Here is a 17175-nt window from a genome sequence, read left to right on the forward strand (position 1 = left end):
AACAACAAGCAAAATCTCTAAAACACTGTTTCGGCTCGATAAGCACGAAGTTAGTACATCGATCGTTGGTGTCTATACGGGCGCAGCAACGATGAAAAATCATTGCGAAGCAAGCTTAGTTGGTGGGGTCGTTGTGGCGAGCCCCCACCCGTTCGCGTTTGAGGATTTTAGGCGAACGCGGTGCACGCGTGTAGGTGACGTGTGTGAGTTTCTACTAAAAACCGATGAAATATCATTTACTATCAACCACCACAAAACAGGCCATCGAAGAAAAATACAGCAGAAATGCATATCGAAACTCCAAATACAATACAAGTGCATCAAACGACATGCATAACATAGCCAAGCTAGCAACGAAAAGTGGTGACGAAAATCATGGACCGTGCATCCAAGATACGTACGCAAATTGATAACGTGCACAATCATGCACGCGTAGTACGTGCAAATTAAAACCGAGACGTACTGGCGCCAACTGATATCAGTTCTCCTTATTTACAGGCTTTTCAGCCAGCTCTCGCCGGCCGCGACGAACTGCCTAGTCGAGGCCGAAGTGCCTCCTCATGCCGCAGACGAACTGGTAAACGCTCTCGGCCTCCGGCAGCGACTTGGCGACGCACTCGTTCTCCCTGACGCAGCGCGCCGCCCACGCCGCGAGGGCGGGGCACTCCGCGGCGACGCTGAACCCGCCGAGCCGCTCGTACGTGAGGAACCACGGCGCGAACGGCACCAGCGCCACGTCCACGTACCCGAGCGCCTCCCCGCCGAAGTAGGGTTTCCCGCCCAAACCCGCCTCCAGCGTCTTCAGCACGGCCACCATGTCCTTCTTCCCCTCCACCGCCGCCGGCGCGCCCTTTGGCGACTGCCACACCCGCAGCGCGCACGCAGGCAGCTGCATCCATGGTGCATGCATGTATGCACGTTCAAGTCAAATTAAGGTGACGTGCATACTGAACAATTAAGTGAGTCGTAGTGATCGATCGGTGGACCTTGGTGTCGATGTATGAGGCCCAGAAGCGAGCGTGGCCGCGGGCGTAGGGGTCAGAAGGGAGCAGCGCCTCGTCGACGCCGGCGAAGGCCTCCTCGATGAACTCGATGATGACGAGGGACTCGCACACGGCCTTGCCGTCGACGATGAGGACGGGGACCGTGGCGTGCACAGGGTTGGAGGACAGCAGCAGAGGGCTCTTGGCCGCAAGGTTCTCGGACTTCTCCTCATACGCCACGCCCTTGCGCGCCAGCGCAATCCGGATGCGGTTACCGAACGGGCTCACGAAACAGTTGAGGAGCACCACGCCGCGGCCGCTGCCGTTCGCCTTCTTGTCTCCTTCCATTGCCTCCCTTGAAAGCTTCTTGCTACCTTGCTACTTAATCAGATGCTAGCGAGCTAATTGGGTGCTTGCCTTGGCTTCTTGATTTGGTGCTATATATAGTATCAGAGGGGTACGTATATATTTCATTGGTGACCAGTTCTTCCTTGGAAGTGATGTCTCTTTTCTTGGCGTTTCTGTGTGTTCCCTGGGATGAGCTGATTGGTCTCGTCGATCTCACCATGCATGTCTTCGGTTGCGTCGTTGACGATTTGTTCGCTTTCCCCTCTAAAACCAGGGGAGCTTCGCTTTCTGCAGCTAGCCTTGCTCGATGGGACCGGGCCCTGTGCTTCTAGGTTAGCTATGGCTATGCTGAAATCACTACCGGAGACAGCTTCTTTGCCGAGTGCCTCAGGCACTCGGCAAAGGACGATATACACTCGGCAAAGGCTTTGCCGAGTGCTACACTCGGCAAAGGGTGCTCGGTAAAAAATTTATCGGCAAAGATCTCTTTGCCGAGTGCACTTTATCGGGCACTCGGCAAAGGCTTTGCCGAGTGCTAATCTGACACTCGGCAAAGTCTTCCTCTTTGCCGAGCGCCAGTGAATCAAACACTCGGCAAAGGTGGCGTCTGTGCCGAGTGCCACCTGGAGGACACTCGGCAAACAGGCCATCTTTGCCGAGTGCCTGGACCGTGGCTCTCGGCAAAGCATGTTGTCACTTTGCCGAGTGTCATGGCCATTGCACTCGGCAAAGTGGCTGAAAACAGCCTTTTTATTTGTTTTTGACATCCCATCCAAACAAACAGATATATATATATATATATATATATAACAAACATCACCAACATCACATATATATCATCAACAGCACATATATATCAGCAACACCACATATATATCACAAACATCACATGTCTCACAATATATCACAAATAAGTTCACAAGTAATCCAAGTGCTCCATCATCTACAACCATAATTGCAAATAGAAGTACCATTAACAACCACAAGTATCATCACCAAGATGGTCAATGAAACTGATTTGGTGAAGGATTCGCTGAAGCATGAGGATCGTTCGATGCCGCCGATTGATTCTGCACAAAGGAGAAGAGATTGCATGTGTGAGACAAGATAAATATATACCATACATGAATAAAACTTTCATACTCCACTAGGTTTGACCGTAAGCATGAACATACAAACTAAAACATTTATACTCACAGGAGTAGAATAGTGAGGAGGTGGAGGTGGAGCGAATAGCGAAGGTGGCGGAGCTACACCAGTAGCGGCGCCAATACTTTGCATGTACTGAAGAATCTCCACCATCCTCCGCTGCTCGGCCTCCCGCTCGGCCTCCACCCTCTCCATCGTCGCCTGCATTTGCTCCCGTATCCTCCTCTCTTGTTCCAGCTGGGCCTACAATATATTCACCCTAATGTTACAATAATGCAAAGGAAAGGTATGAAAAAACCAATGAACGACGAATAAACCAGGAATAACCTCGAGTGCCTCCACCCGGTGGTGTGAAGTGTCCTTCCGAGGTCGTATGGCCGGGCTCGTGCTCGTGCTGCTTGCTCGAATCTGGGAGAGACTGGGAGTAGCGGCCGAGTCGATTACGCCGTCGCCAATCCAGTATCGCCCATGCTTCTTGCCTCCTCCCACCCTCATGACGACTTCTCCATCAAGGTCCTCGGTGCTCGGATCGTACTCTGGCCCATGGACCTCCCTTGACATCGATGTGTACTCACTAAGGCGGTTGTGGACGGTCGCATTGCTGTACGCCTCGGGCCCGTCCTCCGGGTTGTAGTCGACGTCGGACGTCGCCTTGCCCTTGTGGGCCATAGCAAATGCCTTGAAGATGGAGCAAGGCTGGCCACCATGTGACGCCGACTGCGAGAAAAACAGCAAGATGATTAGAAATCATGCAGAATTGAGCGTTAGAATAAATAAATGAATTCGCGTACCCATGTTTGTGCGTATCCACTGAGGTTGCGGCTGCCTTGATGGTGTGCTACACCTGGCATCATCAAACGCCGCTCCCGGCACAAGTTGTGCGTCTCCTCCCACTCGCGTGAGCACCACTTGTCCACCATCTGTTCCCAGCACTGGGGATGCGCGGCGCACCAATAAGGAATCATCTACAGGCCATCAAGTACATGACATATCAGAAGATGAAATTAAGCCTACTTAATCTCAAAAGGAATCAGTATTAATGTTCTGTATTTACCTGCAGGTACTGGTCCCGGGTCAGCGTCATGGTTCTTGCGTCCCTTTTGGTGACCTTCGTTCCAACGACGGTCCCGTGGTAAGTTACGACAGCCTGGATGCGCGCCTCGTAATGCATGTCCACGACGAGTTTTTTGCAGCATTTGGTAGCCACCGCATCCGCCCTGGCCTCATGTCCGTCCTGGCATCTAAAGAAATCCTGCATACAAACACGAGGTATCCATTCATTATTTCAAGAATGTCCAATAAATACGATGTATTGAGCAATGTAGTGCGAGGAAGACTTACCCACAGCTCTTGCTTCACCCGCTCCGCCTTGTTGTTGAATACCCTGCGGGCCCGATCTGCAGCATCGGGGGCGGCGGCGTAGTGGTCAAACGAGTAGGCCGGCCCCGTCACTCCGGTGTACTCAACCAGGCCAGGGAAGTGCTCCTTGCACAGAAGACCGAGGATGCCATTGACTTGGCGTGTGTGAGCACCTCCACTCGCCACAATCGTCCAGTTCCTGCCCAAGTGATTAACAATCGTCCAATTTCTATTTTGATATTCAACATATCATATAAAGTAGTGATAACATCTAAAGTTACTTACTTTTCCCCCTCGGGTCGAATCAGCGGGCGTCTCTCACGAGGTATCGGTCGCTGAGGGAGGCTCGCGGGACCTCGCAAGTAGACGCTCGACAAACTAGAGGAAGCGGAACCCCCTGCTGTCGCCTCCTCCAGCGCGTCCTCCAGCGCCTCCTCCTGCGCGTCCTCCTGCGCCTCCTCCTGCGCGTCCTCCTGCGCCTCGGCGTCCTCCTGGGGCACCTGCTCCTCCTCCTCCTCCTCACGCGACGGGGCGGCAGGCGACGACTCCCTCCTGCAGCTGCTCCTCCTTGTCCTTCGGTACAAGGACGTTAGCTTCCTCATCCCACCGCCCACCATCTTTGTTCAATCACCTGCAATTAAAAAGAGTAAACCAATAAGCACAGATAAACAAGAAGTACTTAGAAAGAGATGCAAAATAAACAAAACGTAATTACAAAATAACATAGTATTACATGTATTAGAAATAATCTTCATGATCGGGATTAGCTGGATCATAAGTCTCATCATCACTATCAATCATGTCGAAATAATCAACACTATCCGAATGAGCAATGTTGCCATTGTCATTGTCTAAATGTAATCGCTCAAGCATTTGTAAGTCCTTCACATTTTGCACCTCATCTCCAACGTCCTCTTCAATAACCGTTTCATTGTCTACTTCCATTCCGATCGCTTCGGTTAAGTCTATCTCAAACCTCCCCTCTAGTCCCTCTTCTTGAAAGAACTCTCCGTCATATGTGTTTGGGTCTAAGTTGTAATCTTCATCATTTGGGACAGGCACTTTACCGTGTGGCGATACCCTGTGCACAATATCCCAACCCTTAAGATGCCTTATGGTTTGACACGCATATGGGAGATAATAAACTTGCGTGGCCTGTTGGGCCACAATATAGACATCGTCTCCTGGTAAGACGGAATCCTGTCGAATTTCGACTAGCCCAAGATTACAATATGTCCGTCTCGTTACTTCAGGATCAAACCAATGGCATTTAAATATGACGGGATTAAAAGGTTTGGAACCATGAAACTTGAGTTCGTATATTTCTTCAATTCTTCCATAATACTCGACCTCATCAACGCCGGGCGTAAAAACTCCGGAACTTGTGGTTCTTCGATTGGGCCGACTCTGCTCGTAGCTTGTTGTGCGAAAGCGATATCCATTCACGTCATAACCAGAAAATGACCTGACCCTATAGGCAAAGCCATCGGCAACCTGTCTCAACTCGGCACACATAGACGCATCCCTCTGGCCCTGCAAGCTCAAGCAGGATACAAATGAACCTCAGACCTTCCTTGCATACTGGGCATGGGAACTTCCCGTGAACACACCAGGCGCAGAATATCCCATACGCCAGGAAGTCATGCAGGGAGTAGTGGTACCAAACATGCATTTTGAAGTTTTTCTTTGTAGCTCGGTCGTATGTCCATACCCCTTCCTCCCAAGCACGGACCAATTCATCAATCACTGGCTCCATGAACACACCCATATTATTCCCCGGGTGTCCAGGAATTATCAACGACAAGAATACGTTCTGTCGTTGAAAGCATATGCCGGGGGGGGGGGAGATTGAGGGGGATAACGAACACGGGCCAACATGTGTATGGGGCAGCCATCATTCCATAAGGATTGAACCCATCTGTTGCCAACGCAACACGTACATTACGAGCCTCTTTAGCTTTCTCATGATGAATGCCATCAAAGTGGGTCCATGCTTCACCATCGGATGCATGTACCATCCTGTCAGGATTGTATCGTTTGCCATTTTTGTGCCATGTCATCTGTTTCGCGGATTCCTCGGTCATGTATAGCCGTTGGATCCTCGGTATGAACGGAAGGTGCCGTAGGATTGTCACGGGAATGTCAAGCTGCCTCTTCTGGCCATCACCAGAATCTACCTCCAGGAACCTAGATGATTTACACTTTGGACAGTACTTTGCTTCCACGTATTCTTTCCTAAATAGGACGCACCCCTTCGGGCAAGCATGTATCTGCTCATACGGCATCTTAAGTGCACGAAGGAGTTTCTGTGACTCGTGCATGCTCTTTGGCAGAAGGTGACCCTCCGGAAGCAGGCTGCCAATAACTGTCAACATACCATCGAAGGCGTCTCGACTCAGGCTATACTGGGACTTTAAAGCCATTATGCGTCCAATGGCATCCAGTTGAGAAACCTTTGTCTGACTGTGAAGGGGTTTCTGTGCCGCGGCAAACATGTCGTAGAACGCCTTTGCGGTTGCCTCTGGCTCCTCCTCCGTACGTCCTTCAGCGAACTGTGCCTCGTGATAGTCATTTAACATGTTTGCTACCCCGGCATCAGCATCATAATCCTCGACGCGTGGTCTCACCACCTCCTCTCTCATACGATCAGCTTCACCATGGTAGACCCACCGGGTATAGTCCGCCGTAAATCCATTCTTCCAAAGATGTTCCCCCATGACCTTCTTCGTTTGTCTTTTCCTGTTTGCACATTTGCTGCAGGGACAGCAAATTTTACTCGCTCCTTTAGCAGCCACGCCAAATGCCCGTTCCAAGAAAGCATCGGTCTTGTCAATCCATTCATTGCTGACCTGACCCTGACTTGCGCGGCCCGTGTACATCCACTCATGGTCCTCCATCCTCTAACATATATAGCGGCGAGTAATATAAACATCAATTGCATCTACACGACGTTCCTACTATCTAATAGGTGAGGATAGGTCCTAATCCCACGCGAGGATCCGTAGATGAGGTTAGTTTCCATGCTCTACTCCTATTCGAGACAGAATTTCGGCAGCACCTCCCCGCTGTTCTCCAAATACACGTCCTGCTAGGGAGAGTGTGTATCCGGAGAACAACAGGGAGATGATGCCGAAACTCTGTCTCGGATCGGAGCAGACCATGGAAACTAACCCCACCTACGCATCCGCGGGCTGTCCAAAAAACGTGGACAATTCGAAACAGATACGGTTTTAGATATGGAAATATCTGCATATTTCCAACCGTATCTCTTTCGAACGGGAGACGCCTAACTGGGTTACGTGATCTACGACCATGATACGGAAAGAGGGGTTATACCTAGGGTGGCGGTGGAGTCAGGCTAGCGGGGCCGTGGCGGGTCGGTGCAGTGGCGAGGCGACGCGGTGCAGGCAGACCCGCAGCGGCAAGGAAGGCGATCGGGGTCGCCGAGGTACTCCGGTGCCGCTCCAACTGGCTCTTCTCTGCAAAAAAAGAAACATAAAACTGTCAATACAAAATTTTGGCAGCACCTCCCCTGCACGGTGAGGTTTCCAAAACCTGCAAGAAAACCAACGGCACGATGGCCGACATGCACAAGTAATACCATCACTACAAATACCGCAACTACTAGTAATACTACGACGACGACGACGAATGGCATACCTAGTGGGCGTCGTAGGGCAGCGGTGGTGAAGGGGTCAGGGCGCCGGTGGACAAGGCGTCGGGGACGTGGCAACGGCGGCTGAGGCGCCTCCTCCTCCTCCTCCTTCTTCTTCCTCCTTCTTCCTTCTTCCTCCTTCTTCCTCCTCTTCCTCCTTCTTCCTCCTCTCCTCCTCCTCCTCTCTTTCTCCTCCTCCTCCTCCTCCTCCTTCTTCTTCCTCCTTTCTCCTTCTTCCTCCTCCTCCTTCTCTTCCTCCTTCTTCCTCCTCTCCTCCTCCTCCTCTCTTTCTCCTCCTGCTCCGGCGGCGCTGGCCCGGGGGCGGCTGGCGCGGGCGCGGCCGCGGCCGGCGCGGGCGGGCGCGGGCGCGGGCGGGCAAGGCCGGCGCGGGCGCGGGCGGGCGCGGGCGGGCGCGGGCGCGGCCGGCGCGGGCGCGGGGGCGGCGCGGGCGCGGGGGCGGGGGCTGCTGGCGCGGGCGCGGGCGGCGGCGAGGAGGTTTTGCGTGTGTGCGGTGCGTGGGCCGGCCGGGGGTTAAATCCCCCCTTTGCCAAGTGCCCCCGATCTGGCACTCAGCAAAGAGGGGTTTTCTTTAAAAAAATTTAAAAATCTTTGCCGAGTGCCCCCGATCTGGCCCTCGGCAAAGAGGGGGTTTTTAAAAAAAAATTGAAATTCTTTGCCGAGTGCCAGACGTCCTAGCACTCGGCAAAGAGGATCTTTGCCGAGTGTCATTTTTTGACACTCGGCAAACCTTAATTGTTTTTTCACTTTTGACCTCCAAACTTTTTCTGCAGTCCTCATACAATACCTGGTACTCCATGTTCCAATGTGGCACATTTCTCGGACTTTTTCTATATTTCTTTAATTTATTTCAATTAATTGAATTTTCTTGGATAATTCAAATTATAACTGCTAGTCATTCGAATAATGAAAAAAAATGAATGGAAAAATGATATTCATGTTATTTAGTATAATGTGAGGCCGTATCCAGGAACAGACCACAAATTGCGAACATCTTGTTCACGAAATATGACCACGAACTTGCGGGCGAGTTGTTTTTAAATTGTATAAAAAGCAAACGAAGTCCGAAAATCATGAAACTTGTCAAGATGTAATGATATCATATGTGGAGGCTGTGATAAAAATTTGAGAAGGTTTTACGCAAGTTGTCACGTACGATGCTTGCAAACCGAAGAATCTCCGAAGAAACCTGGATAAACTTCTTCGGTTTGCAACGGTTACAAGCATCGTACGTGACAACTTGTGCAAAACCTTCTCAAATTTTTATCACAGCCTCCACATATGATATCATTACATCTTGACAAGTTTCATGATTTTCGGACTTCGTTTGCTTTTTATACAATTTAAAAACAACTCGCCCGCAAGTTCGTGGTCATGTTTCGTGAACAAGATGTTCGCAATTTGTGGTCTGTTCCTGGATACGGCCTCACATTATACTAAATAACATGAATATCATTTTTCCATTCATTTTTTTTCATTATTCGAATGACTAGCAGTTATAATTTGAATTATCCAAGAAAATTCAATTAATTGAAATAAATTAAAGAAATATAGAAAAAGTCCGAGAAATGTGCCACATTGGAACATGGAGTACCAGGTATTGTATGAGGACTGCAGAAAAAGTTTGGAGGTCAAAAGTGAAAAAACAATTAGGGTTTGCCGAGTGTCAAAAAATGACACTCGGCAAAGGAGCCTCTTTGCCGAGTTCTTTTTCTCTGGCACTCGCCAAATAGCCTCCACGAACTTGCTCAAAAGTGAAAAAATAGGGTTTGTCGAGTGTCAAAAAATGACACTCGGCAAATTTCCTCTTTGCCGAGTTCTTTATCTGTGGCACTCGGCAAAGAGCCTCTTTGCCGAGTGCCAGATGTTTGCCGAGTTCTTTCTCTCTGGCACTCGGCAAATGGCCTCTTTGCCGAGTGCCCGATAAAAAGCACACGGCAAAGTCTGGGATACTCGGCAAAGAAGCCGTCTCCGGTAGTGAATTCTATGCTGCGTGTGCCTCTGACATGTGGGACGGCTAGAAGTTTTGAATAACCCCGGGCCGATAACGTGCGTCAATCCATCACATCCTAGCACCGTCGTGCAGATAATGGAGGTAAGCTCAATCAGGAAGTAAATCCTATAAGACATAGTTTTACGAAAGACTCTCTCTCCTCTTCATTATAGTTATTAGATTACGGAATAGATGATATAGATAAGATCTCACGAGGATCTTTCTGAATAGTATCCTATAAAATTTACTTCCGCTCAATCAAATAGACAGCATGCAAGCTGCAACTAACTATATTCGGTAATTATACTATGATTCCTGTCTTGCATGCATGCCAGGCGACAACCATAGTACTGTACCATGCCGTCGATTCCAAAGGTTTTAGGTGTGCTTGCCTCACCCGTCGATGAGGCCTAGAAGAACGAAGAGCATTTTATATAAGATTCTAGTCCATTGAAATCGCGGTTCCTCTAAGTCGACATCAATTTTGGAACTCGCTGATGGGTTGGGGTTGGGGGAGGTTGCTTCGGGTTCGCCAGTGCAGTTCGCTGGCCTTAGAGGGATGCCTAGTGATGAGGGTTAGCAGTAACTATGCACCTTTTCGACAAGAGAGAATAGGGAAGGTAACTCAAATCAGGGGCGAAGCTAGGTTGAGAGGTGTGGGTGCATATGCACCCCCCCCTCCTATTCAAAAATACTACTAAAATTAGCTTTGATGAACAGTAAATTACTGTAGCTCCGATGAACAGTAAAGAGTCGTGCACCCCCCTCCCTCTGACGCTAGCTTCGCCGCTGACTCAAATGGAGATCTGTCATGTTTTCAATTGGCATGCACTGCAGTTATGTCCATCAAGTTTATGAAGTTATGAGCTAGGAGTGAGTTAATGAAGGAAAAACGTATTCTATCAACATGTATTCGATAGAGTATACAGAAGGTTCCAAAGCCTACAAGTTGATATTTGAAAAGAGTATCAAGTCTACTTACTACGAATCAAATTACTTGCGATTCGAAGCTTTCTACTAAGAGAAATGGCTCTTTCATTGGAAGGTGCACAGACTGTCAGGGTGACACACGAAGATAGCCGAACATGGGGAGTCCGTGGTTTAGAAAGCACTTCAAGATGATATCCAACTATATCATGACTTTTTATATGTTTAAAAGACTTCCTTTTCCAGTTATTCATGAATTCAAGTCGTCCAAAATACGGAGATTGAAGATAAGAAAGTTTAAAGTTGATTCAGATTCGCCACGTCAAAGCCAGACAAACCCAATATCTCTCATGTACGGAGTACATTTTAGGCATACGAGTACTCATTGGAAAGCAAATTTGCTAGCCCACGAAACGGATCTAGTCCCCGCCTCTGTTTCCTTTCAGTTGCACAATAATTTCCATGTTAAACTGACGGCAAATAGAGTCCAAGTTGTTTAAAGAGGTTTTTTTTTTGGCCTATGAGACCTATATAAACCATAGACTCAAAATTCTGAACTAATATTAGATATGTTATACTCCTATAGTGAGGATCTCATACTCTTCCTTTCTATGATTAGGTGCAACAAACATAGACAGAAATATGACATTTCAATTAAGATTGTGCTTGTTTTTCTATTAGGAATTGAAGGTTCGATGATTATCTATCACAGCGTGTGGTTCTGTGAAGGTGAGGCAAAAAACATGTTGCTCGGGTAGCGTGTTATTCATACACCTTGAGGTTAGAACCTTGGATCTTTTCGTCAGCGAGCATCAACGACTACACAAGAGTTGACGAAAGAAAAGAATAATGTAGCGAGCCTCAAGAGGAAAAACACCAACAAGACATAACATATGCACTCAAGTTGACGACAACAAACGAGTGCCTAGTCGGTAAGTTCTTAACTAGATCCAAGTGTGGGCATCCTCTCAAGAAACTTGCTCACATAGGTTAGGTGTTATTCTTTCTTCCCAGCTCTTACCATGGAGAACAAGATCCTGACAGCCGCTATGATAAATGCTCAGAGGAAGCCACAGAGGTAAAAGCCAAAACCGCAAAGTTGTTCAATGACGCGATGGGACTGATGAAGTAGCAAATCGACACTCTTGTTGAATTCACTTCTGAAGGGTATAGCTTCCGACTCGTGGAAAGCTAAAGAATCTCCTTTCTACTCTTCGTGAGAAGAGCATCAGGGCATCAGGCAAATTAAGGACTCGGCTCTCGAATGTGTCGCTTCTGTGCTTGGTTGTATCTAGAGTTATTTCCCGGAGGTCAATCTCTCCCTCATCAAGGATGAATTTAATATTGGAGAGGTTGGAGCCCGGAAGATGATCTAAGAGTGCTAGCCGCCAGCAACCACGTACATAGATAATATAGAATTCGAAGAAAACACACAATGTGAGAAAAGAGTAGAAAGGAGTCCCGTTGGCGTGATAATTCGTATTAGTGATGGGTCTCATATCTATTACTCTGAATATGTCACTGATGAGTCGTTATTAGTAACTGGTTACGACCCAATACTTATAAAACTATAGATGACGGGTTATTACCGTGACCCGTCACTAATGACTAAACATATATGACAGGTCGTAACAGTGATCTATCACTTATGACCGATGAACTATTTTTTGGACACAAAAAAATTAAAAATATTTTCTTCACTCAAGTCATGCCAACGCAGGGTCCATCGCATATGCCCATAAGCCACACTATTTTTTAAACTATTTTTCAATATGTGTTATGTGGGCCTCAAACTAGCGACTTCGCCTCGCAAGTGTATAGGGCTAGATAACGAGCCAGCTCGACTCATTTGGGCTCGGCTCGTTTGGCTCGTTTAATATAACGAGCAGAAAAGATAGCTCGGCTCAATTCATTTGGCTCACGAGCAGCTCGTTACTGTTTTTTTAAGAGAGTAGCTTATTACTATAATAAAAGAATATAAACATCCACTAAAAATGCATCGATAAAATCGTACAACAATAGCAATGATATCTACAAGTATAATACTTCTTTACATAGTTTAATCAGATGTATAATTACTGCAAGCTGAATCTTTCCTAAATATTTTTCAAACCTACATGTAGAAAAATAGCAGACAGATTCACCTATATATGTTCTGCTACTAGAACAAAATATTCCTCAAAAAAATATATGAAACAATGTTCCTCACATATCTGTCTATACATGCAAAGCCTGAAGGAATGATCGATGAGAGAAGAAAAAAAGATAAGAGCTGCATCGTAACATGGAGCTGACCAATAGAAAGCTAAGTAGGTTTGGGAGGAGTCTCTCCATCGAAGATGAATGACCAATGAGTAAACTGATGACCATAGTGAAAGGGAGCATATGATGCAAACGATGGCTCTAGCTCGTTTAGCTCGCGAGCTGGCTCGTTATCTAAACGAGCTAAAACTCTGGCTCGGCTTGTTAGATTTTTGAACGAGCCGAGTCGAGCCAGACACGAGCTAAACTAGCTCGCGAGCTTCGAGCTTTTCGTCCAGCCCTACACTCATAGCTCTATTACCACCTCACATATCACGTAGTTGTAATAGACATCGGAGACTTTATACTTTTAAGCTTCTTTGCCGAAGGTCATAGGTGATGGGTCATAACAGGTCACCTATGACTGATTAGTGATGGGTCAGAACCATGATCCGTCACTAATGACCGAACTTTAGTGACGGATCGTAATCTTGATCCGTTACTAACGACTGATTTTGTTAAATTTTGTCGACTATAATGTACATATAAATTTTTTCTTCATCTAAATTTGTATAAATATTTTATGAATTTCTGAATATCTCATCTAAATGATCGTAATTTGATAGGTGACTCAGAGTGCTTTCGGTAAAACGGGTATAACTTTTGCATATGGACTCTGATTTCGATATTTTTTTTTTACTCTACGGACATCTTACAGAAAAAGTTACATCCATTTCATCCTCACTTCATTGGGTTCAGTAATTTTTTGAGGGTGAATTCGGCTTAGAAGATTGAGTTCTCATCCCCTGAAGTTTTTGCTCCGTTTTTGAAACATGTGTTTGTACAATGGTTCCTATTCTAATGCTGCTAAGGTGAAAAAATAAGAGAAAAATAAAAAATATATATTTGAATTATATTGGTCATTAGTGAGTATAGAACAACTTGGCTGGCTATTTTCTCTAAAAAGCCTTGTGTGATTCTGTTGAAGTTAAAACTATTTACTTTGAAGTTGTTAAATACTCCTGCTGTATTGAAATATGTATTTCTTTCCTCAGGCAGTTTTCATGAGCAATCACATAAAGACACCAAAAGATCTAATAATGCATCTCTACCATCACAAATTTTTCCCTCTTTTCTTTTGTTATGTTATTGATACTGTTTATGTGTGGATAAATTATTACATTTCACAAACTTGAATTTAGCAACTTGTTGATTATGATTGGCTCAAATATATTTATATTTTATTGTAATTAAATGCTCATTTGTCACATTTCAATTCTCATCAAGATTAGGCTTTCAGGCTTTTCTCCTATTTCATCTATAAATTATTGGTGACGGATCATAACAGTGACCCGTCACTAATGAAGTCATTAGTACTGCACGAGAAAAATAAAAGAAAAATACCGTCATTAGTGACGGGTTACAACTTGATCCGTCACCAATGACTGATCTAGGATGACCCGTCACTGAAAAGCCATCATTAGTTTCGAATCATAACTTGATCCGCTACTGATAACTGGCTTAGGATGTTCTGTTACTAATGATTCATCATTAGTAACGGATCACAACTATATTATATCACTATTATCATCAGATGACGGATGATGTTACGACTTTTACTAAATTTTTTACTAATTTTGTATCTTTTTCTGTTTTTTACATAGTAATATTTGACATGCCTTATTGTAATATGTTCGCTGGAATCTCCTTTTATTTCCCTTGACTATGTTCGTCTCCTAAATAAACTTAGGGAAAATGAGTAATCAAAGCCAACATAAAAGATTATTGACTAGCCCTTAGGTAAGATCCGAAAACTATATGCATGCGAAATAATACTTGTTATTCTGATATGATTCTCGATAAACATGCTTTTGATATTTCAGTGAAGAGGACATTATATTGTAGCGTGTAACTCTCAAGTACTCGGACAGGTCTTGTACCTTCGTCTTCAAGAGTTACAGACAACAGATGTCCACGTGTTGCTCGTGTATCTGGATTAACTATGCATTAAGTACCCAACAGCTTAATGCCAAAATTCCTTTATGTCAAAACCAACTAACTCGTCAAGAAAAAAACCAAAAATAATGCTATCTCTTCCCTAGCCCCTAACTGTTTACTCGGGAGGGAGCTCCAGTAGACAGTCAAAACCAAAGAATAGCACCAGAATAGATGTAGCCCCCCGACCATCTCATTGAGATGGAAACACGAAGAGACTGTTGAAGTCAAAATAGTACTAGCTCTTAACTGTTCACTGGAAGAAAACTAAGAGGGCAGTCAGAGTCAAAATAATGTAAAATGATAAAATACATAGTCAAATAGGTAGCCCTCGACTGTTTACTTGAGAAAAAAAACTCAAGTAGACAGTCCGAATTAAATTGCTTTGAGTTAAAATAATATCATATATTAAACATGGCTTATCGCATTATGGAGCAAATTTTCTGACTATTCCTCGACTATATTCAGGATGAGATTGTGGAACGTCAAGTATGTGGTACTTGGATAATCTCAACTAAATTGTAACAGGGCCTGGCTGAAAAATGTGAACAATGCTTGAACTTTTGGATAACTATATATATTATATTAACTCAGATGGAGTTACATTGATATAACGACTCTATACTTATACGTAGAATTTACAAAACTAGTCAATATTCTAGGAGTTGTGAATGACTTCGGCATTCTCCATTGCTAACCTGATCTATTCTGGACGGGTGACCTCCACAATTGTGTAAGGACCCTCCCATTTAGGGATAGCTTTGTGGCTAACTCAGATAATGGGAGGACACAAGAGGAATTGTCTGACTTTTTAGATGCGATAGCATCACTTGAATATGAAGATTCATGAATGGATCACATCCAGGCTTATCTTTAGGATCGAGTCATTCACGAGGAGGGTGCCGACTCAGAAAGAATTTCCCGTAAAGCTAGCTAGAATGTCCATCCTAGTGGAAGGCAACTTGTATCGATGAGGCGCTAGTGGAGTCTTGATGAAGTTTATCACTCAGTAGAAATGTAAAAATGTACTCGTTGAAATAGATGGAGGAATCTGTGGTGCTCATGCTTCCTTCTGAACTCTAGTCAGAAAAGCTTTCAGTCAAGGGTTCTACTGGTCACATCCCTCCATGATGCGAGCAAAATGGTCAAGAAGTGCATCCAATGCCAATTTCATGGCCAACAAATTCACCAACCAGCTCAGGCACTTCAAACCATCTCTTTGTCTTGGCCTTTTGCTACGTGAGGTCTGGATCTCCTAGGGCTTCCCAAAAGTGTTTGGAGGTTTCACACCTCTGTTGGTGATCAATGCAGGTGCTACCAAAAACTTCCTTATACAAAATGTAGTGACTTGATTTGGGATTCCAAATCAAATTATCACAGAAAATAACACTCAGTTTACAACACAAAAATTTCAGGATTACTATGAAGAGCTAGGGACCAAGATATGCTTTGCTTTTGTAGCTCATCTAGAAAGCAATGGCCAAATCAAAAGTGCCAATGGGATAGTACTACAAGGCATTAAGACTCAGGTCTACCAACGACTACATAAGAAATCTAGTAGATGGGTCGAAGAGTTACCCATAATATTATCAGTTGTACGCACCACTTCTAGCAGGACAACGAGTGAGACACCTTTCTTTCTAGCATATGAGGCCGAAGCAGTCCTTCCCCTAGAGATAAGTTTAGGATCTCCCCGAGTATAGGCTTTTTTAGAAGAGGAGCATGAACATCGTATGATGGACGATATCGATTCTTGATGAAAGAAGAGGTTGTGCCTTGGTACAAGTTGCCAAAAACCAGCAAGCATTTCACTGATATTACAATCATAATGTTTAGGATCAACAACTCGCCATTGGAGATTTAATTCTGATGAAAATACAAAATAAGGTTGGGCTTAACAAGCTATCCCCAAATGGGAGGACCCCTACAGAGTTGTCAAAGTCACTCGTCCAGGATCGGTCAGGTTGGCAATACGGAGAAGTCATCCACAACTCCTGTAACATCAATCAACTTTGTAAGTTCTACGCATAAGTATCGAGTCGTTGTATTAGGTACTCCTTCAGAGTTAATATAATATATATGGTTGTCAAAAACTTTGAGTACATTTAACATTTCCTGGCTATGGCCTCGTTATGAATTCAATGTTGTGGTTATCCGAGTTCCATATACTTGATGTTTCAGAATCTCATCCTAAATATAACCAAGGGCTAGTCAGAAATTTTTTTCTTTGTAATGTGATGTGCCATATTTATACTCTGAGCGATTTAACTCGAGCTGACTACTCGAAGCTACTATCCGAGTAAACAGCCAGGGGCTACACCATTTTGACTCTGTACTTTATAAATTTATGTACATTTGTACACCATTTTGACTCTGTAATATACAAATTTATATACATTTGTACACCATTTTGACTTTGATTGTCCACTTAAGCTATCTTCAAGCGCACAGTAGGGGCTACCGGTATTTTGGCTTTGACCGCCTCTTCAAGCTTCCATCTCAATGAG

General features: G+C 45.2%; 1 protein-coding gene across 1 annotated transcript; it reads right to left on the reverse strand.

The window, feature by feature from the left end:
• Positions 1-535: 535 nt before the first annotated feature.
• LOC133911173 (probable glutathione S-transferase parA) lies at positions 536-1331 on the reverse strand. The gene is made up of 2 exons (XM_062353379.1): positions 987-1331; positions 536-889 (listed from the first exon to the last, which is right to left on the reverse strand). The coding sequence occupies exons 1-2, from the start codon at positions 1329-1331 to the stop codon at positions 536-538; spliced, it is 699 nt and encodes a 232-aa protein (XP_062209363.1).
• Between the last annotated feature and the right edge of the window lie 15844 nt (positions 1332-17175).

This window comes from Phragmites australis, chromosome 3 (genome assembly GCF_958298935.1).
Source record: "Phragmites australis chromosome 3, lpPhrAust1.1, whole genome shotgun sequence".
Lineage (NCBI taxonomy): Eukaryota > Viridiplantae > Streptophyta > Magnoliopsida > Poales > Poaceae > Phragmites > Phragmites australis.

What these genes read in the sequence shown, in the direction of transcription:
- LOC133911173 (XM_062353379.1), bottom strand. Translation starts at nt 1,331, where the DNA reads ATGGAAGGAGACAAGAAGGCGAACGGCAGCGGCCGCGGCGTGGTGCTC. An exon ending in CCTCATACATCGACACCAAG is followed by an intron (nt 890 to 986) that starts GTCCACCGATCG and finishes CCATGGATGCAG; the next exon opens with CTGCCTGCGTGCGCGCTGCG.